General features: G+C 37.3%; 1 protein-coding gene and 3 long non-coding RNA genes across 5 annotated transcripts in view; 3 read left to right on the top strand and 1 right to left on the bottom strand.

Moving 5' to 3' along the window:
- Positions 1-1,534: 1,534 nt before the first annotated feature.
- LOC125779592 (uncharacterized) lies at positions 1,535-7,575 on the top strand. The gene is made up of 2 exons (XR_007423368.1): positions 1,535-6,901; positions 6,958-7,575. It is a non-coding gene; the product is annotated as an uncharacterized LOC125779592 (long non-coding RNA).
- Positions 7,576-17,101: 9,526 nt separating this feature from the next.
- Positions 17,102-25,898, bottom strand: part of LOC105223227 (calsyntenin-1) — a 30,193-nt gene continuing 21,396 nt past the window's right edge. Inside the window, exon 12 of the mRNA XM_049460302.1 lies at positions 17,102-18,109. Within this exon, the coding sequence (XP_049316259.1) occupies positions 18,033-18,109 (77 nt within the window). The 3' untranslated portion in view covers positions 17,102-18,032. The remainder of the gene's footprint in view (positions 18,110-25,898) is intronic.
- On the top strand, positions 19,206-21,623 carry LOC125779631 (uncharacterized). The gene is made up of 3 exons (XR_007423418.1): positions 19,206-19,564; positions 19,633-19,735; positions 20,925-21,623. It is a non-coding gene; the product is annotated as an uncharacterized LOC125779631 (long non-coding RNA).
- On the top strand, positions 21,789-24,417 carry LOC125779567 (uncharacterized). 2 transcript variants are annotated; one of them, XR_007423329.1, is made up of 4 exons: positions 21,789-22,091; positions 22,363-22,414; positions 22,472-22,987; positions 23,041-24,417. It is a non-coding gene; the product is annotated as an uncharacterized LOC125779567 (long non-coding RNA). The 2 variants fall into 2 exon arrangements; XR_007423330.1 differs by having other exon boundaries at positions 21,789-22,414.

The raw sequence follows: 25,898 nt of genomic DNA, 5'->3' as shown, positions 1-25,898 counted from the left end.
ATGTGTTAAATGTTAAGCTTATTTTCATTTTTTTCGTAATTACCCAGAAAATGCAACAGCTTATTTATAAAAGGGTGTCATAATTTGTGCTTTTATGATTTATAACGGGTGATTTTTTTGAGGTTAGGATTTTCATGCATTAGTATTTGACAGATCACGTGGGATTTCAGACATGGTGTCAAAGAGAAAGATGCTCAGTATGCTTTGACATTTCATCATGAATAGACTTACTAACGAGCAACGCTTGCAAATCATTGAATTTTATTACCAAAATCAGTGTTCGGTTCGAAATGTGTTTCGCGACAAATTTTGTTCAGCGATGAGGCTCATTTCTGGTTGAATGGCTACGTAAATAAGCAAAATTGCCGCATTTGGGGTGAAGAGCAACCAGAAGCCGTTCAAGAACTGCCCATGCATCCCGAAAAATGCACTGTTTGGTGTGGTTTGTACGCTGGTGGAATCATTGGACCGTATTTTTTCAAAGATGCTGTTGGACGCAACGTTACGGTGAATGGCGATCGCTATCGTTCGATGCTAACAAACTTTTTGTTGCCAAAAATGGAAGAACTGAACTTGGTTGACATGTGGTTTCAACAAGATGGCGCTACATGCCACACAGCTCGCGATTCTATGGCCATTTTGAGGGAAAACTTCGGACAACAATTCATCTCAAGAAATGGACCCGTAAGTTGGCCACCAAGATCATGCGATTTAACGCCTTTAGACTATTTTTTGTGGGGCTACGTCAAGTCTAAAGTCTACAGAAATAAGCCAGCAACTATTCCAGCTTTGGAAGACAACATTTCCGAAGAAATTCGGGCTATTCCGGCCGAAATGCTCGAAAAAGTTGCCCAAAATTGGACTTTCCGAATGGACCACCTAAGACGCAGCCGCGGTCAACATTTAAATGAAATTATCTTCAAAAAGTAAATGTCATGAACCAATCTAACGTTTCAAATAAAGAACCGATGAGATTTTGCAAATTTTATGCGTTTTTTTTTTAAAAAAAGTTATCAAGCTCTTAAAAAATCACCCTTTAAATGGAACATTTTCGCAGGTGTAATGGAACAATTATACAATGTTGCCACATAATGAGACAACATTTTCATCGAGAAATAAAAGGGTATCAGATGTACGGGAGCTACTCCTCAATGGTTTCAAGACATGGTGCTACTTTTCTTACACACGTTCATAAGTTCTGCAAGCTTTAAAAGTTATTTGTAGCTCACTTATAGATAGCAGACATTGAAAATTAGTTTCCAATTATTTCAGTCCACTGCGTATCAATATTAAAGTTTAAGTTACTATCCAATGACACAGAACAATTCGAATATTAGTCAGAACTGCCACTATTTATATCGAATAGCTAGTTATTCAAAATTAACCTAAAAGGCTAGCTAGTCAAAAACGCTACTCCCTTCCTTCCTTTTCCTTCCTTATCGGCAAAATGTGTGCACAGTCAAAATCAGCCATCTTTGCTTTGTTTTCATTTGAACAATGTTGCCATTGCCAATACACATATATAGTTTTGAGCACATCTTTGTTTTCAATTACAATTTTTTACAATATAAAATATCAAAACTAAAAACAAACTATTAAAAATAGTTTATATATTTATAAATAATAGCATTCGACTCTGATTTTGAGTTATTTTAAGAAAATTTCAAACATATTGAACAGATTGAATTATAAAAGTTGATAATTACTGCAGTATATCGATATTGGCAACCCTGCGTTGTGAGAGAGCAATCAGCTGAGACGTTTGCGACGGCAAAAATCCAAATGTCGCAGATTCTCACGTCATCGTCACGTCAGAGAGAAGGGAGTAGCGTTTTTCACTGTTCAGTTACATTGCGCGCCCATAAGATAGGTCGTGCCAGCTGACACGACCCACGATTCTGCGTTGTTCACTAACTAGCCTATAATTGGGAACACTTAACTGAAAACAGCTAAAAATGATTTAATATACGATATCATAGTCTGAACCAATTCCGATATTTACCCATGTTTTGCCAATGTTTGCGTTAAAGAACAGAAGCAATATACTTAAGCTGAGGGTTAGTGACTAAAATTGTGCTCCATAGTTATTGATGGAAAAAAAGATTAATAAAACACTCAATTAGTCCAAGATAATAAGATATTCCATTTATGTAGCATGATTATTAAAATGTTCGAGTAGATTCTACACTGCAGAATTACATTTCATCAGTGAATAGATAATGTGCATCTTTGCTGTTTGATTTGCGTTCTCAATTTCATATGAGAATAGAAGAGTGTATCAGAAAAAAATTTGAAAACTCCAGATAAATATCATTCGTTAACAATCTAATTGCAATTTAAGTGCATGTTAAAACAAGAAAAAGCATTACATTTGGTTTTAGTACCCTTCACCAACAGAAAAGTTTCCACACAAGGCCTGGATTTGGACCACTGAGTTTGAACGAGGTGTGTTCAAAAAGTATCGCGAATTTTGTGTTTTTTCAAAAATTCATGAATATCTATTTTGTCCCCTTCAAAGTAATCCCCATGAGATATTATACACTTATGCCAACGGTGCACTTCAAAAAATCATTTTTTTTTATCTTCTTCAGCTCCTCCTTCGATGCCGTCTTTATCTTGTCAAGAGAAGCGTAACGTCGTCCTTTCATGAGCCTCTTCAGTTTAGGGAACAAGAAAAAGTCACAGGTGGCCAGATCTGGGGAATACGGTGGCTGCGGCATCATTAATGTGTTGTTTTTGGCCAAAAAGTCGCGCACAAGCAACGATGTGTGAGCAGGGGCGTTATCGTGGTGCAAAAGCCAATTTTTGTTCTTCCACAAATCGGGCGTTTCTGGCGGATTGCTTCGCGCAAATTCGCATAACTTGCAGGTAATATTCCTTATTGACCGTTCTTCCCTGTGGCAAGAACTCATGATGCACCACGCCCCTGCAATCGAAAAAAACTGTCAGTTACGATTCGCGATACTTTTTGAACACACCTCGTATGACAGCTATGTATATACTATATTAGATGGATTTGAATAATTTATACAGAGATTGTACCTCTACTTTGGACAATAAATCATACCGGATTGTGCAAAGCTGCATTATCAAAAATTGACGGACTTGTTTAGCCATGGCTCAGCTGGCCCCGCTGATCAGTTCAATATATATTTTATAGTGTCCTTTCGTTTCCTTCGAGAGATAGCAAACTTCGTGTCGATTTTAATAAATAAATCGACCTTTAAATTGGTACGTGATTCTCCAAGTTGCATTTCTCGGAAAAATCCCTCTTCGCTCACGAAAAAGTCGCTACGCGTATTTATCCCTTCAAATGCTACTAAGAGCGCAAACAGCGAATTCCGTAAACCCGTGGCCCGAAGCAGCTAATATGACGTATCTTATGGGAGGGCAATGTAAATGATCACCCAACACCGCTTCTACCGTCCTCTTTACCGTAGGATACCGTAGACTTCCACGTCATTTGGATTTTTGCTATAGAAACGTGTCAGCTGAAACGTGTCACAACGCAGGGTTCCCAGTCTCGATATACTGTAGTAATTATAAAAATTGTCTTCAATACATTTGAAATTTTCTTAAACTATCTCGAAATCAGAGTCGAATCCTATTATTTACAAATATATAAACTGTTTTTAATAGTTTGATTTCAGTTTTGATATTTTATGTTATGAAAAATTGTAATTGAACACTTAGATGTGTACAAAACTATATATGCGTATTGAGCAATGGCAACATTGTTCAAACGAAAACAAACAAAGATGGCTGATTTCTACGGGCTCGACTTTTGACACATTTCAGCTAAAATTATAAGAAATAAGATCGTAGAGCAGAATATTTCAAATCCAAAGAATATGACTTCTAGCGCCTTGGAAAACGATGAGGATTCTAATGAAGAAATTATTCAACCTCGAAAAATTTAAATGATAACGCATTCCTTTGCAATTTTAAATTCCTATTTAAATACGAATATTAATACAACTGACGATCACTACAAAATTCTCACTGCCTTTGAACAGATGTTTTTGACATTCAAGAATTCACATCGCTTAATATTTATTAAAAGAAAACATTGTTCTACAGTATTTTATTTTAAAAGCCGTCTTTTTTTTAATATTTTCCATATAATGGAACTAATGGGCACATTTTTTATATATGAAGTTTATTTACATTTTTTTCTCTTTGTAGTGCCTAAATCAGCTGTGGTAATGTAATAGATTTCCAATGCTGAAAAGTAGATGGTGTAAAATCAGAGTCGCACAGAGAGATTTAGCGTGGATCAGTTTCAAACCATTTCAATGAAGTGATTTAGAATTGTCATTTTTGTATGGCGAAATCTTGATAAATTTTTAAGATTGGTGGAATAATCCATTGAACTTTGTTGTGACTTTATGAAATAACAATGAGCTGAGTGATAATTAATTTAAAAAAGATTATAGAGCTTGTAGAAAAAAAGAAAAAAAAATCTAAACGGGTCTTCATGACATCAAAAATTTGAAGATCGACAAAAATTCACGTAAAATTTTTTGAAAATACCTTATGAAATAAAAAGGTTTTCCTTACAGGTAATTGGTATGGATCTTTCAGTTTGTATGACTCATACATGCTATAGTAGATCGATATCGTCGGTTCCCACAAGTGAGCAGATGTTGAGGCAGAACAGTACGTGTGCTAAATTTCAGATTGATATCTCTAAAACTGAGGGAGTAGTTCACGTATATACAGACGAACGGATATGACTAAATCGACTCAGCTCGTCACTTATATATTATAGGGTTTCTGAAGTTTCCTTCTGGATTTTACAAGCTTTGTGGCCCACTTAATATACTTATAGCTATGTACATAACAGCTAATTTAACTTTATACCGCAATTCGGTATTTTGATACAGTCACAAGTCTCTATCCGGGGTGTTGTGGAATCCAAAACAGAATTGTTTAGGTGTCGAAATTGCAAACCAATTCTGATTTTCAATGGTGTCACAGAATCTGATTGGATTTTCGGGTTTTCGAACATACGCAAAACCAATATTCGAATCAGCTGTTTACTAATGTGACAAAACCTGCAAATGAATACATTTGGAAGCAATCCTATTAAAGTTTTAATGAGTTCCGAATTAAAGAAAGATTTTAAGAGATAACATTTATCGAATGAATAAAGACGCATTTGGATGTTAAATTACGTTTATTACGTTTTGTAAATCTTCTTTAAGGGGGAAGCTACTTTAAAAGCTTCAAAAAATTGAATTTTTTTTGCTTAAAAATTATGTAAATATAAAATAGAATATTTCTCCAAAGTTATAGATGGGAATTCGAAATATTGTCGAAGCTAGAAGGGAAATAGTGACCGAGCGTCTAGCAGATATATGAGCGCTTGGGCAGAAAGCGAAAACTTTGGTGCGCGATTTCTCGGTTTTTCAGTCTAAGATTTTTCTTAATTGGCGGGCAGGATAGAAAAAAAACTAAACATCGTGTGGAATTTGGGCAAATCTTTGACATTAAATTGTCCTTTATTTAAACTAAAAGAACTAAGAAAAGTTAAGTTTGAACATGTGTTAAAGTAAAATTTTTTTAGTCAAAAACCACTTTTTTTCAAATTTTAAAATTTTCCCTTTTTTTAGTTTTATTAGTTTAACTTGAACATAAGTTATTAAAAGATTTCGTATAAAAAAAAATTGCGGATGATGCTTAAATAATAATATAACTATAATAACTATAAACCCTAGAAACTTCGCTTTAATCAATTATTTCTTTTCCTCCCAAAAATACTCAAAAAAAATCGATTTTTTTGTAAGCCTTTAATGCAGGCTCCCCTCTTAAATATCCGCATTTTTTTCCAAAACTCAATAATTTAGACATTTCGTGTTTTATTTTTATATTTTCTCTGATAGAAATAAAGATAAATTAATTCGTAACAATAAAATAACTTGATTTCTTAACTTACATTTCAAATCTGTGTGCGACTATCTTATTGATTTGTTTCTGACACCAAAACCGATAAAATTGGTTTACGTGACAGCCAAAACCGATACAAATTCTGTTTCGAATATCAAAGCAATAATCCGCCTTGTCGTAGAATCCGACTTGGAATTGGTTTTTGCCGTAAATGAAAACCGATATCGGTTTCATTTGGTGTCGCGAAGTTCTATCGGAATAAGCTTTTTTCGAACATGAGCAAAACCGATATTCGAATCAGCTGTTCCATTGATGTGTTAAATTAAATTTACGCTTATTTGTAAACAATAGAGCATTTTTATAATATTTGAACTGTTTTGTGAAAATTCAAAGAAAATAACTGAAATATATTATGGCAGCTGCAATTGCCATATTACTTATGATGGAGGAGGAGCAGCAACACAGTTTAAAGCGGCGAATATTACGAGATAAGAGCAACCCTTTCGAGCTGCCGGAGTCAACGTATACAAAACTTTACTTCAATGGCTATGTGTTTATAACTCACTTATTTGCAGATTTATTGCTCAATATCGCTTAAACAAAGAAGCTTTTGTTATGGTATTGGACAAAATTCAGCCACGCTTACGTTCATCGACGATTCCCGCAGTGCTTCAACTTGCTGCAACGCTTCGTTTTGTGGCCGAAGGCCCATAGCCCCCAGCCCCAGCGATCAGTGGGAAATGATACAAACATAAGTATTGCAAGAAGCACTATATCTGAAGTGCTAACACGAGTGATAAAAACATTAGAACATTCTATATGTCATCAATGGATACAACTTGCAATGGGAGCCAGTGAAAAACAACACTCCAAAGACTATTTTTATAACAAATATAGAATTCCTGGCATCATTGGCTGCCTCGATGGAACACATATTAAAGTTATAAAGCTTTCCACTGATGAACACCTCTACTTTAATAGAAAAGGATTCTTCAGTATGAACGCTATGATTGTAAGAAATAGAACAAGTTTATGCACCAAGTTACTATTAAATGTATATGTGTTTAGTTTCAAAGGTTTGCGACAGTAATATGACGATTCGTGCAGTAGATACAAGTTATCCTGGATGCAGTCATGATGCGTTTGTTTGGAGCATAAGCACCGTTCGACAGCACTTTCTTAGGAAGTACGAAATTGGCGATCGAACTTCCAGGTTACTAGGAGACAGTGGATATGGTATTGAACCGTTCTTGTTAACTCCATACAGAGATCCTGAATACGGCTCACTGCAAAATACTTTTAACAGGGCTCATTCTTCGGCACGCAATGTGATTGAAAGAACGATAGGCCTTTTAAAAAGTCGCTTTCAATGCTTACAAGGTACATTGCAATATAACCCACAAAAGGTGGTTAAAATTGTCAATGTTTGTTGCGCACTGCACAACATCTGTCGGTGCTATAACATTGAATGTCCCAATGTAGAAACTATCACCGTTTCCACAGAAGTTTACGAGGAAAATTCTGAAATTTTATCACATGGTAGAATGCAAAATGAGGGCCAACGGATCCGAAACGAAATACCAAACGCTCTTTAAATCTATTGTTCTTTTGTTAAGGCACACAACATGAAATTGTTTATTGAAATACGTAAATCCTTAAATTAATTAAATTATAGAATTCATTGTACATATGTAAATAGTTTTATTTTAACGTATTTTAAATCAGTCATACTCTTCCAAGGAATCATACTCCTCCTCCTCATGTTTGCGTAACACTTCAAGCATTTTTTTGCTGGATTTTTTGAATTCCTGTGTTAGGTTATTAACCGCGCTGACTAAAGCCTTGTCTGTCTCCCTCCTAATTTTTTGAAATTCGAGGATAGCATCCATTTTGTTAGATATGTCATGCTTCCATTCTTTGTCGTACTCAAGAAACTTTTTTAGCCGCTCATTTTTTGTTTCTTTTGGCGCCGGTTTTTGAGCGATAGAGGTGTCAAGACGAGGGCGTTTCGCAGAAGTTGAAGGGATATCGTCATCGCTTGATATTAAATATTCTTCCTCGAGACCATATGATAGTCCCGAACACTCTGAGCCATTCCACAAATGCGTACAATGGTTTCCTCCGTGTGGTTCAATGTATACTTAGAAAATGGTCCTCCACTAGTGGCTCGGGCTCCGATTTTATTCTGCGGCAACTTCTTTTTCACTTCGCTTTTCCAGTCCGTCCATATCTAAAAATAGGAGAAAAGAATTAGAAAATGGATTAGGATTTCCACTAGCATGAGTATAAAAGCATTGTTGATTACCTTCTTCCAACCGTTCACATCCTTTATTGGCGGGCCTGCGCTGTTAAGCGACTCTGCTAATTGTTGCCAAAGGGAGTCCACAAGCGCCTTTTCTCGTTTGGTAAACGCTCTGGCGATGTCGGGATACTTCTCCATAAACTGCAACAGTACATCATTTTGTCCTCTATTTTTATGTTTATGGTATGTTAATATTCAAATGTGAATTACATTTTACACTTTGGGCAAAATATATGTATGTACTTACATTTTATAACAAATAGTAGCTACATCGTGTAAATATGGCACATAAAATAAAAACGTTAGCGATCGTCTGACCGTTTTGTTTCCGATAAGAAAACCTACAAACCCGGAATTCGCGACACCTTAAACCTATAAAAATGCGTTTCGAACATGAAAATCGATAAAATCGGATTGTGCGACACCCTTCGAAAAAAACTGTCGGATAGAAATGCGATACTGAGAAAATCGGATTCTACGACAGGGCCGAATATCTGAATTCGTGACACCTACTGCTTTTTTTTGATCGGTTTCAATTCTGATTCCGACAACTATCAGATTCCACAACATCCCTGTATATTTGAGATTTTAAATTGAAACAATTACAAAAAAAAACTTTTATTAGTTTTGTGACCTGCTATCAGACGACAAATTGGAGATAATATTTTGTGACAGAAGACTAGAGACTGTGTTGTAATTAGTAACGTGTCACATATTGCGTCTTTACTTCAAAATGTTTAAAAAAGTGACTAGAGACTGCTAACTGAATTTCACTATTAGTTTAAAATAAGAGTATCAGTAATTTGGATAGATGAAATCATTCATAACATTATATCATTCAAAATATGCAGTTTAACATACCAACGCCTTAAAAAAGACCCAGCCCCAAACCACAACAAAAAGTTTGCTAAACTTTACTATTGGGTATACTATTTTTATTTTGGAGCTTTAATATATTTTTTCAGAACTTTGTGTGGTCCATTACATTTTTAGTCTGGTCGGAGAATATGTATAACAATAACTCAATACTTTGTTGTCTTATTGACCAGGACTATCGAAGGGTTCATACGCCTTTCAATATATTTCGTTGAGCTCCAAATTTCCATATTCGTATTTCGAGACTTAACTGTCTCACCTTGTTTTGGGAATGTACTAAATCTTTGTAAGTATTTTTTATACTTCTTCCTGCTGTGTGCTTAAATTCAAAAAGATTTCTTTTAATGATAATGGTTTCTTCTTCTTCTTTACTGGCATAGACACCGCTTACGCGATTATAGCCGAGTCAACAACAGCGCGCCAGTTGTTTCTTCTCTTCGCTACGTGGCGCCAATTGGATATTCCAAGCGAAGCCAGGTCCTTCTCCACTTGGTCCTTCCAACGGAGTGGAGGTCTTCCTCTGCTTCCCCCGGCGGGTACAGCGTCGAATACTTTCAGAGCTGGAGTGTTTTCGTCCATTCGGACAACATGACCTAGCCAGCGTAGCCGCTGTCTTTTAATTCGCTGAACTAAGTCAATGTCGTCGTATATCTCGTACAGCTCATCGTTCCATCGAATGCGATATTCGCCATGGCCAACGCGCAAAGGACCATAAATCTTTCGCAGAACTTTTCTCTCGAAAACTCGCAACGTCGACTCATCAGATGTTGCCATCGTCCAAGCCTCTGCACCATATAGCAGGACGGGTATTATGAGTGACTTATAGAGTTTGGTTTTTGTTCGTCGAGAGAGGACTTTGCTTCTCAATTGCCTACTCAGTCCGAAGTAGCACCTGTTGGCAAGAGTTATCGTGCGCTGACATTGTTGGTGGTGTTTACGCTGGTTCCAAGATAGACGAAATTATCTACAACTTCAATGTTATGACTGTCAACAGTGACGTGAGTGCCAAGTCGCGAGTGCGACGACTGTTTGTTTGATGACAGGAGATATTTCGTCTTGCCCTCGTTCACTGCCAGACCCATTTACGTTGCTTCCTTATTCAGTCTGGAGAAAGCAGAACTAACGGCGCGGGTGTTGAGACCGATGATATCAATATCATCGGCATACGCCAGCAGCTGTACACTCTTATAAAAGATTGTACCTGCTCGGTTTAGTTCTGCAGCTCGAACTATTTTCTCCAGCAGCAGATTGAAGAAATCGCACGATAGGGAGTCGCCTTGTCTGAAACCTCGTTTGGTATCGAACGGCTCGGAGAGGTCCTTCCCGATCCTGACGGAGCTTTTGGTACCGCGGGGATACCAAATTCAGACATTGCGGCATAAAGGCAGCTTCTTTTCGTACTGTCGAAAGCAGCTTTGAAATCGACGAAGAGGTGATGTGTGTCGATTCTCCTTTCACGGGTCTTTTCGAAGATTTGGCGCATGGTGAATATCTGGTCAGTTGTTGATTTACCAGGTCTAAAGCCACACTGATAAGGTCCAATCAGTTTGTTGATGGTGGGCTTTAATCTTTCACACAATACGCTCGATAGAACCTTATACGCGATATTAAGGAGGCTAATCCTATGGTAGTTGGCGCAGATTGTGAGGTCTCCTTTTTTATGGATTGGGCATAGCACACTTAAATTCCAATCGTTTGGCATGCTTTCGTCCGACCATATTTTACAAAGAAGCTGATGCATGCTCCTCATCAGTTCTTCGCCGCCGTGTTTGAATAGCTCGGCTAGCAATCCATCCGCCCCCGCCGCTTTGTTGTTCTTCAGGCGGGTAATTGCTATTCGAACTTCTTCTTGGTCGGGCAATGGAACGTCTTCTCCATCGTCATCGATTGGGGAATCGGGTTCGCCTTCTCCTGGCGTTGTGTGTTCACTGCCATTCAGCAGGCTGGAGAAGTGTTCCCTCCATAATTTAAGTATGCTCTGGGCATCGGCGACTAGATCACCTTGGGGGGTTCTACATGAGTATGCTCCGGTCTTGAAACCTTCTGTAAGCCGCCGCATCTTTTCGTAGAATTTTCGAGCATTACCCCTGTCGGCCAGCTTATCAAGCTCTTCGTACTCACGCATTTCGGCCTCTTTCTTTTTCTGTCTACAAATGCGTCTCGCTTCCCTCTTCAACTCTCGGTATCTATCCCTTCCCGCACGTGTTGTGGTCGATCGTAACGTTGCGAGGTAGGCAGCCTGTTTTCTCTCCGCTGCGACATGGCACTCCTCGTCGTACCAGCTGTTCTTTTGCACTTTCCGAAAACCAATGGTTTCGGTTGCAGCTATACGTAAGGAGTTTGAAATGCCGTCCCACAGTTCCCTTATACCGAGTTGTTGACGAGTGCTCTCAGAGAGCAGGAGTGCAAGCCGAGTAGAAAATCGACGTCGAACCTTCCTTGTGTTTGTTGACGTGCGTTTTTTGCTGCACAGAGGCGGGTGTGAATCTTAGCTGCAACAAGATAGTGGTCCGAGTCGATGTTAGGACCTCGGAGCGCACGCACATCTAAAACACTGGAAACGTGTCTTCTGTCCATCACAACATGATCGATCTGGTTGGTGGTTTTTCGATCCGGAGACAGCCAGGTAGCTTGATGAATCTTCTTATGCTGGAATCTAGTACTACAGATAACCATATTTCGGGCCAAGGCGAAGTCGATCAGCCTCAACCCATTTGGGGATGTTTCCTCGTGGAGGCTGAATTTACCGACCGTAGTGCCAAAGATACCTTCTTTGCCCACCCTGGCGTTGAAGTCACCAAGCACGATTTTGACATCGTGGCGGGGGCAGCTCTCATAAGCGAGCTCCAAGCGCTCATAAAAGTCATCTTTGGTCACATCGTCCTTCTCTTCCGTCGGGGCGTGGGCGCAAATCAGCGATATGTTGAAGAACCTCGCTTTGATGCGGATTATGGCTAGACGTTCATTCACCGGAGTGAATGATGGTACTCGGCGACGGAGTCTCTCTCCCACCACGAATCCCACCCCAAATTTCCGCTCCTTTATATGGCCACTGTAGTAAATGTCACAAGGACTTACTCGTCTTTGTCCTTGTCCCGTCCATCGCATTCCTTGGACGGCGGTGATGTCAGCCTTTATTTTCACGGTAACATCAACCAGCTGGGCAGCGGCAATTAAGGGACCGGACATTCCAGGTGCATGCCCTCAATTCGTAGTCCTTATTTCGTTTTCCATGGTCGTCATCAAAAGGGGGCTCTCTCATCCGAGGCTGGTTGTTGCTATTCGCTGGGGTTGTTTTTATAACGTGGCGGGTCCCAAGCCCAGCGCACAACCCTATGTAGGGGATATTTCGCCTTCTCACTTTAGCTCGCCTTCAAACGGATGTTCTTAGGCTACCCAGAGGATACTTGGTCAAAGACCGGAAGTCGTGAGCTGCTTGAGTCATATATAAAAGAATCGTTTCTGGCCACTCCCAAGTGAATGGTGATCAGAGAACTTTCCTCACTTGCGTGAACTTCTACACATGACTCCATCCTCCTGATAATGGTTTATTATATCATAAACAGGGCCAACCAAAATATGCACGAAAAATGCAGTTTTAAGCGCTTAGATATGCACTAAAAAAGGCTGAAATATGCTCGCAAATATGCACAATAAAAAAAATATTCAATTAATCAAAAAATTTTGTTTTATTTGTTTGTTAAAAAGAGAAAAATTGCAATGCACAATTAAATGTTGCTTCAAATTTTCAAATAAAAGCGATCGTCGTTTTTCATTTAACAATGTGGTGTAAACGTCCATGTCGTCAATACCTTTTTGCAAAAATAGGCCTTTTGTTTGCAGCTTTTCAACCCCTGCACAAAGGCAAGCAAAGTTTGATTCAACTCTGGAAAGTCTGCCCTGAATTGACGGCGTCGAGACGGTGTCTTAAAACAAAAAACATTATTGGTAAATATTTACTTAATTTGTTCAAATTGAGGTGATAGCTTGCAATAGATTGATTTCACATTCGAAATAAGTGCATTGACATCTGCAAATTCGAGTCGTACGAACTCCGCTATTCTATGCACGCCATGGGCGAAGCATGCGCAATGCAACATCTTTGGGTACAACGTCTTCATAGCCTTCATAGTTGCTAACATGTACGCCGCCGCATCCGTAACCGCAAATAATACTCTGTTGTTTTGAATAGCTTTAAAAAAGTAAAATTAGCATATTAAAGGAATATATAAAAAAAATATCTACCGTCATATTGGCATTAGCGGCTTCTACAACGCCAGCGTTCAAAGGTAAGACTTTTCCGCATTTTCTTTGGTGCCATCCAAAATTCCAAAAACAAAATTCGCAATCAATCTTTGCTCAACGTCAGTCGTTTCGCCTATGGATATCCAAATGTTTTTGTCACCAACTGCGGCCCGCATTTTTTCTATACTTTTTTCATATAACGCAGTAACATACTTTAGGCGCAAATTTGTAACACTCGGCACTGTCTTGTTAGTATATTTTTCAAGGAACTCTATAACAGCTGGATGATGTGCTTTTTCCAATGGTATATTTGCGCTCAAAAACATTTTGCAAAAGTCCATGCTGAACGTATTGTACATATTTATTCTCAAAACTTTCTTTCAGCAGCAATTGACTTTCGGTTTTTTCTGAGCGCCTCTCTACACACAGTTTGTGTTTGTGTGTTTCAAAATGTTGTTTCACATTGAAATTTTACCACCAGTTATAGAGCAATTACAATATGCCTTTGTACTGACTCGCCATACGCGAGCAGAATTCTGTTTTCGTCCTTTTCTTTAGGCATTTGAAATAATAGTACACCACTCAAAACTGGTTTCACACCCTCATAACAAGAAAAGATAAAAATGTAGTTCACAGCTGTCAGCGCGGAAAAAATAGTGGTTGAGTTGCCACATTTCGTCAAATAAAGTAAAGCTTAAACACATTCGAAGCCTCTGCGAGAGAAACATGAATGTGTTGAATCGCGTCGAATGTGTTTAAAGTTTAACAAATGTGCAAAATAAGCATGATCATCAAAAATAAGCTTGGAAACTCAAAAATAAGCTTAGAAACTCAAAATATGCAAAATAAGCAATTATAAGCACAAGCTTAAAATAGTTGGCCCTGATCATAAATTATGTTTATATTACAATAACTCAGATATTAGGCGTGTTTTATTTGACCTTATTTTGTGTGGAAAACTTTGCCACCATAATTATGTCATCTTGTCATATTCAAATCATAGCTTCCATATTGAACTAGAGGCATTGCCAGTTCATCGCTTCTTTTCATTCGCAATAGCTAGGGTTTTCCCAAAAAAAAAGTAGTTGGCAATAGCGAGAAACCTCATTTTGACAGATGAAAATGTAAACAAACCAAAATTATATCATTTTTGGATCAGTATTGAGTTAAAATTAAGACAAATATGAACGCTTGTTTTCAGTTTTTTGTATTTTAGACCTCAAATAAATAAAATAAATATATTCGATTCTGTATGGAATCATAATGGTAATTTTTCAAAAAAATCTACTTCTTTTTTTTGTGAAGATGCCATTTTTAGACTAGTCCTCTGATGACTACGTTCTTTCAGCTATGTAAATAAAAAAATTTGTAGTTTTTGGATTTAAGATCATTTTAAGCGGAAGAGTCTTCTTCTCTGTATGGTACGTTTTCCGCAACGCCGGCTACAAATCACTGCTTATAAAAATACAGTAAATGTACATACATTGTTTTTATTATATTATATATATTATATTTTATTGTATTAATTAACTAAAACAATTCTCCAAAATCGGTGATTTTAATTCAAATACAAAAGAGTTTACGAAGTAAAGTCAATACTAAAAATATGGTGGAAGAACAATCCCCTAATAAAAAATCTGCATCCGACACTGCTTGGCATAATGATGGAACTGCATATAAAACTACGTTTAATGTTTTCTTTGAATATCGAAAATTCGATCAACGTATTGACTATGTTTAACTAAAATAATGCAAACATATAATATAAAAACAGTGTAAGCTTTTTATGAAAGCAGAAAATTTCAACACGAAGACGTATGCGTATTGAGTTACGTCATTTCAGCCTAAGCCAAAGGAACGTGGTAAATTTTATGATAAAAAATGGTTGAAAATCAGAATTTTATATATTAACGTCAAATTTTAACCGGGATTTTTAATAATATTTTTGAGCAATAATAAAATGTGTAGATCGCATATTTTGAGCGTACTAACGACCATAACATTACACGTACATACAAATATAAAATAGCAATATTCTTTTATTTACAAAGTTTTATATAAATCAGCAAATATTTCGCTTTGAATATAAGGCACGATTACGATTCTTTCGGCGCCGCGATTTAATGGTACGAATGGATAGAGGAGATCCCCAGGATTAAAAAATATTTACACATATACCGTCCTCAGACTCATAGTTTCGAGATATTTCACTTTAAAGTTCCACAATTTTACATGCAATTCACTCTTATTTTATTTTGTTTTGTTTTTCTTTACATGTCATGACAAATACCAGTGTTGTCAAACATTGTGTTTTAAAAAAACTATTAAAATTTTTTCTGTTTAACATATATAAAGAAAATGGTACGAAAGGTTTTTATATCTTATCCTAATTGATAAATAAAGATAAAAAATAATATTCCATTGTGTCGAACTATTTTCTGCACTGGCGGCCTTCGGCCGCGCTTAAAAAAAAATAACCCTGGTCGGTCCAACACCGGGGTATTCGTAGTTCTTTTGTGTCGAACTACTTTCTGCACTGGCGGCCTTCGGCCGCTCTTCAAAAAAAAAATAACCCTGGTCGGTCCAACACCGGGGTGAGCATAGTTCTTTTGTGTCGAACTACTTTCTGCACTGGCGGCCTTCGGCCGCGCTTAAAAAAAAATAACCCTGGTCGGTCCAACACCGGGGTATTCGTAGTTCTTTTGTGTCGAACTACTTTCTGCACTGGCGGCCTTCGGCCGCTCTTAAAAAAAAAATAACCCTGGTCGGTCCAACACCGGGGTGATCATAGTTCTTTTGTGTCGAACTACTTTCTGCGCTGGCGGCCTTCGGAAGCGCTTCAAAAAAAAAATAACCCTGGTCGGTCCAACACCGGAGTGATCATAGTTCCTTTGTGTCGAACTACTTTCTGCACTGACGGCCTTCGGAAGCGCTTCAAAAAAATAACCCTCATCGATCGAACACCTATATTAATCAAAAGGAGAGAAATACTGAAAAACTTTGCATTCTATAATATTTTTTTTCTATTTATTCTAATGATTTTGCATATATACATATATATATCAGGGCACAAAGTATGGCAACACTACTATTTGTCATAAATGTAAACACACAAATCTCTTGAAACTTTAAATGTGCAAAATTGTTTTTAAAGTATATTTATTTTCTTAAAAAATATACAATTAGTATAAATTTTTGATATATACGAATGTGGACAGTGTAAATGTGGACATAGTGAAATGACTAGCATTGTTTTTACACATTTTTGAACTTTAAAGTGAAATATCTCGAAAACTATGAGTCTGAGGACAGTACATGTGTATACATTTTTTAAACCTGAGGACCTCCTCTATCCATCCGTACCATCAAATTGCAGCACCGAAAGAATGGTAATATTGCCGAATATAAAATCGTTTATAGTATTACCATACTTATGATAATAGTTTATATTTTTTTCTTTTCTTGGGTTTTCGTAGTAGTGTTTATAATATGCGATCACCTTCATGTACTATATATTATATATGTATGTACTTACATTCTGCACTGCTTACATACATACATATAGGCAGGAGTGTAATTTATAACAACAAGCTAAGCTCTTTGTATGAATGCCATTTTGAGCGCTTTATTGCAGTTAAATGCGCATTAGAAGTACGCGTAGTAAGCTAGTTGCAGCTTCATCAATGTCATCTATACGACATAAACAGTCGTATGAAATATGCGCGCGTCTGCTCAATCCCGAATATATGTATGTATCTTCACCTAATTTTTATAAATAAATTAAACTCCTTTTTGATAATAACGTAATTAAATGAATAAATTTATATTTGTATGAATGTACCCATCTCGGGTTGCATTATTTTATTTCTTCATATGGACTCATTAGGCTTAGTAGTACATCGAGAATTCTATTAGCATAGGTCCGTATGTATGTGCTTATATGTTTGGAAAGACACATGAAGCATACATACACGTCTGTCATATATTATATAGATTTGTTATATTATTAATTCATATACTTATGTATGTGTTGTAGGGATAACTATAGCGGCCTTGTTGACGATAAGGTGACGGCTTCGATTTATCGTTTTCTTGTTTGTGTATTAGCAAGTAAGTGTTTATATTTACTGATCTTTTGTTTTTATTCTTTCTCATTTGTATTTCTAATTGGCATGCCCATAGCATGGAACAAAAAATGTTATTGCCGAAACCACTGTTTATTTGGAAAGTCAAGATACTTAACTAGGCCTTTATGTTAAATGAAACGCAATTTTTTCTTACATTATCATCATGAAGTAATACTTGTGTTTCTTTGTTTATTAATTTGTATTACATAAATTTTACACTCGCACTCATTTATATTATTTGTTTAAATGAATACAATTTAAATACGAGTCAATTATTGACCGTTATTCTGTCTCGTAACTCTGTTACGTTATTTCCTTTGCAGCATATACATGATAAGTAATTAATACATGTACGTACATATATGTATATATGAAATACAACTATTTTCAAATGTATGTGTTTGCAATGTTTACAACGCACACTGTAAGAATGATTGAACAGCATCCTTTTTTACCACATGTTGTTTAAAAAAGTATCATTGTAGTTTTGTTTGCAATTTTTATCTTTACATTGGTTTTTGTTTAATACCTATAGTTATTTATATGCCTAAGCTTTATGGCATTTAAACGTTACACAAAAAGTTATTTTAGTTTTAGTTATAAGCCGAGGTAAACATGTTGGAATTATCCCATTCCAACTGGCTGACATTTGAAACGCGACCTTTTACCACTGAAAAAAGTTAAGAAAAAGTTGTTATAAATATATATTTTTTTATAAATTCTAAAATAAATACAAGAAAAAAATCAAATCGTCAAAATTTCGCTAAATCTCCGATTTTGAAAATAAAGAAGCAACTGTCGTAACTACTTTGCAATTTTTTAGCGTCAATTTTTTAATTTTTTTTTTTTTTAATTTTAATCTTTAAACGAATTAATCATCAAAAAATATCTATAAATATGACGAACATTATTCTTTAAGTTCACAAAATTTCATCGATTTATCTGTCGTAGTTTATGAGAAGATAATTTTAAAATTTTATAATGCTAAAAATTTCAATCTTCAGAAACATTAACAAAAAAAAACCATTAACAAGAAAGGGAATAATATACAGGACAGGTGGCAATATTGTCACTGAACAAGTAATGTGTAGTTCAGATGGCAACATTGTAACTCATCTTTTTATTAACCTTAAGCGGGCGCGCGTAGTCGAATCGACCGCGCTTAGTACATTTACGTTCATATTACTTTTTAATAATTGTTTTTTTTTTTTTAATAATTTTAATTACTTTTTTTGACATAAGAGACTTTAAGGACAATGATAATATATCTAAGTACAAATAAATAAATAATTACTGAATAATTAGTGCTTTATTTCTTTTATTCATCCCAAACGTCTTTTCGGTTACGCGCGTCCGCTCCCGTTACAAATGACCGCGCGCCTGCTTGAAGGTTAACGAAACGTCCATCAGTAATAGAAACAAGAAAAAACGTTAACTTCGGCTGCATCGAAGCTAATATATCCTTCACACGTGCATTTCTTTTAGTAACAATGTGTTCAGTTTGTATGGAAGCTATAATTTATGGTAATCCGATATGAACAATTTTTTCGGATATTATATTGTTATCTTAAGCAGTAATCCATGTCAAATTTCGTGAAGCTACCACGTCAAGTGGGAAAGATTTCCATACAAGGACTTGATTCCGATCGTTCAGTTTGTGTGGCAGCTATATGTTATAGCGTTCGGCAGTTCCGACAAATGAGTAGCTTCTTGAAGAGAAAATGACGTTTGCAAAATTTCAGAAGGATATCTTAAAAACTGAGGGACTAGTTCGTAGTTCGGAGCTAAGATAAGTTATAATTATTTAGTAATTAGTATAAAAGAAAAGGGCGTTAATTGCACTTAGTTGCGATGTAATATAGTAGAATGTGAAGCAGAGATAAAGAGATGTCCAACTCACTGGAAGTGAGAGAGCAATTGCTAAACGTCAAAACCTTCTGAACTTTGACAGCTAATCGAGTTCAGGAGGTTTTGACGTTTAGCAATTGGAAAAGTGGGACGGCCAGATTAAAATCCCGCCAAATTATTATTCGAATGGAGACATTTTTCATTTTTTTTGTCTCCATTTGTAGCGGCCATTAGTTCGAAGAATAGCGAAAGCGAAACAGCACATAGATTGAAAAATGTGAGTATATTTTAACTTTTATTAAATAAATTTGCATTTATTTAAAACTTTTTTATTTTATTTGACAGACAAAATGCCGAAAACAACCAGCAGTTGGAGGAAATGTATTATTGGCTGCAATGAGGGAGGAAGAACATTCAGTTTTCCAAACAGTGGAACGGATCTCGAACGGTGAGTAAAAAACATTAAATAGTGCAAAAAGTGTTTGTGACTTTGTGAAAAATTTCGATGAAATAAGTGTTTCGATTGTGCAAATAAAATAGTAATTTTGGATAATGAAATTGAAATTTCGTGTATTTTTAAGTGTGATGTGCTGAACACGTAGTAGTAGTAAATAGTTCTTATGAACACAGTAGTAGTAGTCGTGCAGGTGCCTCTATAACTGTGTCCTTAAAAACGTGTGTATTTTAATATTTGACAAATGTCGCTTGCAGTTTGTCACGATCTACGTGTTCAGAGCGTAACTGTCAATTTATTGCCATTGCCGTTAATTAATTAAATAAATTATTTTGATGTAACGATTTATCTTTGAAAATTTATGATAGTTATAAAAAAAATCGTACTTTAATATATTCATTAAATATGCATTTTTGCACTATTATTATTATTATTATTATTATACATATTTTATGATTATATTTAACATTTTGTATTTTATTTTAATTATTTTAACTGAATTAGAAAAATGTAGGGAAATGTTAAGAAGTAGTTCATTCAGGAAAAAGTCAGATCCTCTTGAGATAGTTGGCAGCAAAGTTCCTCCTCAGTTAGGTGCTTGTATTAGGAGTAGTTTTTTAAATAGTAATCGCCAAAATCACAGTTGGCGATATGATCGTTTTTTTTTTTAAACTTTAGCTTTTGGTGTATTTTTTCTTGTCGTCAATCGCTTGCCGCTACCGAAAGCACCAACTTAGTTTTCCCTCGGAAAATACGTTACATAATTTTGTCGCAGATTGGCATCGGTTCCCAGGTTGCACCCAAAGCAGCATAAAGTCTTTACAAATTAGGAGTAAGGGATTTTCTTTCGAACAAAAGTTCATATCAGTTTCTTGTGATGAAATGTCACTGAAACGTCATTTGCAGTATGATAGAAAAATTTGATAGGCTGATAGGTCTTGAAGATTATGGCGATGAAAATAACACATCTAACGGGTGATTTTTTTGAGGTTAGGATTTTCATGCATTAGTATTTGACAGATCACGTGGGATTTCAGACATGGTGTCAAAGAGAAAGATGCTCAGTATGCTTTGACATTTCATCATGAATAGACTTACTAACGAGCAACGCTTGCAAATCATTGAATTTTATTACCAAAATCAGTGTTCGGTTTTTTTTTTTTTTCGGACAAATTTTGTTCAGCGATGAGGCTCATTTCTGGTTGAATGGCTACGTAAATAAGCAAAATTGCCGCATTTGGGGTGAAGAGCAACCAGAAGCCGTTCAAGAACTGCCCATGCATCCCGAAAAATGCACTGTTTGGTGTGGTTTGTACGCTGGTGGAATCATTGGACCGTATTTTTTCAAAGATGCTGTTGGACGCAACGTTACGGTGAATGGCGATCGCTATCGTTCGATGCTAACAAACTTTTTGTTGCCAAAAATGGAAGAACTGAACTTGGTTGACATGTGGTTTCAACAAGATGGCGCTACATGCCACACAGCTCGCGATTCTATGGCCATTTTGAGGGAAAACTTCGGACAACAATTCATCTCAAGAAATGGACCCGTAAGTTGGCCACCAAGATCATGCGATTTAACGCCTTTAGACTATTTTTTGTGGGGCTACGTCAAGTCTAAAGTCTACAGAAATAAGCCAGCAACTATTCCAGCTTTGGAAGACAACATTTCCGAAGAAATTCGGGCTATTCCGGCCGAAATGCTCGAAAAAGTTGCCCAAAATTGGACTTTCCGAATGGACCACCTAAGACGCAGCCGCGGTCAACATTTAAATGAAATTATCTTCAAAAAGTAAATGTCATGAACCAATCTAACGTTTCAAATAAAGAACCGATGAGATTTTGCAAATTTTATGCGTTTTTTTTTTAAAAAAGTTATCAAGCTCTTAAAAAATCACCCTTTAGAATAGCCACAACTGCAATGACCATAATGGTGCAAGGTATAAGTGGAAAACTTTGGTCCCACCCGTTTGCTTATTTTTTTGTTAAAGGCTCATGTAAAGGGGAGGTCCTCAAGAAATATATTCTTGAAGCCATTACCCAACTTCAAAATATAGGGTTAGTTCCTTGCCATTTTGTTTGTGAGCAGGGTATCAATTTTCAAAATTTAGCTAATTTGTTAGGGGTTTTATTGAAATGCAGTCCTGCATATAACAACGTACATATACATGCAACTCTGATGTATTTAAAATGAAATCGTATTGTAACTGAACTTTATTGTACCTACACATTTTCTCACTCTTGTTCTAACCACTGAAGAATAAACAAGTACTTTTAATACAAAATTTAACAGGTTATGAGCCCAGGTCCAAATTCCTGCGGTTCAAGTGATAAAGTGAATATAATATGAGTACGTCTCTATCAGGGTTGGGCATTTTTGCACTACCACTAATTTGCACTACCACTAAATATTTAGTGATAGTGAAAAACAAATTGAACTACCACTAAACCTTTAGTGATAGTGAAAAACAAATTGCACTACCACTAAACCTTTAGTGATAGTGAAAAACAAATTGCACTACCACTAAATATTTAGTGATAGTGAAAAACAAATTGCAATACCACTAAATATTTAGTGATAGTGAAAAAAAATGCACTATCACTAAACCTTTACTTTACAGCCATCCATAAGTGCTAGTACATCATTTCTCGAATTCGATGACGAGTCCACAGGTATTCGATTTAAAGAAACCAACCTGCGAAATTTTTGTAAATAACTTCCTTTTTCAGATGAAAATCAATGTATACAAGGCGGAGCTGTAGCAACCGAAGTAACTTTGTACTTGAATGACGCTGATAGAAGCATTGATGCTTTGCACCGCTTTCCTATTATAAAAAAAAAAAATTTTAAATACAACACACCTCTTCCTTCCTCTGCGCCAGTGGAAAGACTTTTTTCCTTTGCTGGAATTGTCAATCGATCCACAAGGCAAAATCTCACCGACCGTAATTTTGAAATGTTGGTATTAAAAAAAGCACATAAAAAATGAATTATGTTTTCCTAATTTTGGTGCGGCATAATTAGAAGTCTCTACTCAAATATATGGTTTATTTTGAATACATTGCCTCATACTGCTTCAGCTTATACATATATGTACATACATAATCTTATTTTTATTCTTCAAGAAACAGTGTTATGTTACTGAAAAATGTTTATTATCACTAAGGGTTTTCACTATCACTAAAGATTTTCACTATCACTAAATATTTAGTGGTAGTGCAATTTGTTTTTCACTATCACTAAAGGTTTAGTGGTAGTGCGATTTGTTTTTCACTATCACTAAACCTTTAGGTTTAAGGTTTAGTGATAGTGCAATTTGTTTTTCACTATCACTAAAGGTTTAGTGGTAGTGCATTTTTTTTTTCACTATCACTAAATTTTCAGTGATAGTGAATTTTGCTGTTTAACTACCACTGAAGAAGTAGTGCTAGTGAAACCTTATTGCATTTATTTTTTAGTGCACTATGCCCAACCCTGCTATCTGGGCGTTTATGACGCTAAGTGCTGTGGTGGTGCTGTGCACTTTGCGGAATCCATGCTGGTGGCTGGCTAGGCTCAGGTGGTGAGTGAAGGTCGGGAGTAACAAGGCCTCAAGTGTCTTCACTACTGGGGAGAGGATAGTTATCAGACGATAAGATTCCCCTTTGTTGGCGGGTTTCCCTGGTTTCAGTAGTGGGACCACTCTTCCGACTTTCCACACATCGGGGATTTGAAGAGTGGTGAGCGACAGGTTAAGGACCTTGGTGAGATATTTTACTCCCGTCGAGCCTAGATGCTTTAGCACTAACATGTTGATTCTATCGGGGCCAATGGATTTGGAAGATGTTGCCTTGTTGATGGCACCCTGAACCTCCGCATCGGTGAAAGTAAGTGGCGCGCAGTTGTTTGGCATTTTGCGCAGCCATCGGTTAACACATCTCTTAGCCTTGTCTACCAAAGGGTGCAGTGTAAACTGCCGGCTGAAATAGCTCGCGCACTTCTTCGGGTCCGAAGAGGCACGATCATTGAATTGAACTTCAACTCGGTCGTCATGTCTCTTCGGAATAGACAAAGCTTTGACAGTAGCCCAAAGCTTACTGACACCGGTGGAGAGGCTGCAGGACTTCAGGTGCTCTATCCATTTCGTCCGCTTATGTTGATTTACCATGCGCCGAATCTCCAAATTGAGATCCCTTATTCGGGGATCCCCGGGATCGGCATGGCGTAAGGTGTCGCGCTCGTTAGCTAGAACAGCTGCTTCGGCTGGGAAATTGGGGCGAATTTCCGCTATTCTTCCAGCCGGGATGAAGCCAGCGGTAGCTGCTGCGATCACCTTGCGGAATTGACGCTCGCCAACGCATACGTCCGTAGGAATGGGTAGAGCGTTGAAGTTGCTCTCGGTAAATTCTGTGAAGCCGATCCAATTAGCTTTTTTAGAGTTAATGAAGGTACGGTTGTCCACAGAAACGAAATCAGGAGGCTTCTCGATCGAGATAATTATGGGCAGATGGTCTGATGCAAGAGTTAGCATAGGTCGCCAGGTTATGCTATTTATCAGACCACCGCTAGCAAAAGTAATATCGGGCGAGCTGATACAGGTGCCCATAACTCTGGTGGGGGCTTCGTCATTCATTGTGCAGAATGTCGAGTCGTCAATCTGTTCCGCCAGCTCCATCCCCCTACGATCATTTGACAGGCAGGAATGCCAAAGATCGTGGTGCGCGTTAAACTCGCCTAGTACCATACGGTTTTCACCACGAAGTAGCGCACCTATGTTCGGGTGATATCCTGTAGGGCAACATGTAACTGGGGGGATGTATATATTAAATATTTCGAGCTCGACATCGCCTGACCGGATAGCTATGCCCTGACATTCTAGGGTAGTATCCCTGGGGTCGATGTCTTCTTCGATTTGACGATACTGCACGGTGTTGTGCAATATGAAAGCTAGGCCACCACCACTATCTCGTTCGCGATCTTTACGTATAACGTTGAAACCTGCACAACTCAGAAGATCTGAGCGGATGTTTACCTTGGTTCCTTGGACCGCAGCTATCGATACACGTTCCCGATTCATGAGTGCAACTATCTCCTCGATCTTACTCTGGAGTCCGTCAGAGTGGGAGCAATGTTGCCTGGATGAGCCCCTGACCGTAGAGGTCCTCGGTTGGCCACACTGATTGAGTGGCGGCGCGGCGCGCGAACTATGTGCAGATTGCACAGCCGTAGAGGCTTGTGTCGCAGTATTGCGCAGGCAACATGGGGCCACGTAACGCGTGGTCCACTCCCTGGGGGTCTTAAGGCCTGAACGGGTCACAGAATTGCCAGAAGGGCAGAAAACAGCGCGCAGCAAGTGGATTTTTGCTTTAAAGAAAGACAAAGACGGTAAAATGGAACGTTTCAAAGCAAGATTAGTTGCTAAGGGCTGTTCGCAAACTTACGCTGTAAATTATAAAGATACATTTTCACCGGTGGTGCGGTATAGCACAATAAGAATGATTTTTGCGATTTCAGTGGAGTATGGTTTATATCACCACCAAATAGACGTTTCAACAGCATATTTGAACAGCAAGTTGTGTGATGAAATTTATATCAACCAACCACCTAGGTTTGTAGATAAACGTTATCCAAATCTTTATATGAAGTTAAAAAAGGCATTGTATGGATTTAAGCAGTCTGGGCGGCAATGGAACATGAAGTTGGACGGCATATTAAAAGGTATTGGATTCCAACCATGTAAAAGCGAACCGAGTGTGTGTATGTAAAGCACTATGATGGTCACATCAATATTAGAGCAGTATATGTTGATGATCTGCTTATAGCGTGCTCTGATCACAAACAAATGCAACAAATAAAGAATGACATTTCAAAAGAAGTTAAGATAGTTGACAAAGGACCAGTACAATATTTTTTGAGCATGGAAATCGATCGTGATGGTGAAACTGGGGTCTACATGCGTTGGGCAAAAATCATATATACAAAAGATGTTAAGCGAATATAATATGGAAAACTGTCGACCAATCGCTACTCCACTAGATACGGGACATCAAGTAAATTGTAATGAGAGTAAATGTAAGAAGGCCAACCAGATGCAGTACCAATCATTAATAGGTTCATTGATGTACCTAGCAGCATGTACGCGGCCAGATATTTTGCACTCAGTGTGTAAACTTGCGC

Source organism: Bactrocera dorsalis, chromosome 6 (assembly GCF_023373825.1).
Source record: "Bactrocera dorsalis isolate Fly_Bdor chromosome 6, ASM2337382v1, whole genome shotgun sequence".
NCBI classification, from domain to species: domain Eukaryota; kingdom Metazoa; phylum Arthropoda; class Insecta; order Diptera; family Tephritidae; genus Bactrocera; species Bactrocera dorsalis.
The sequence above is the reverse complement of the archived record's forward strand: the minus strand, read 5'-3'. Positions and strand labels throughout refer to the sequence as shown.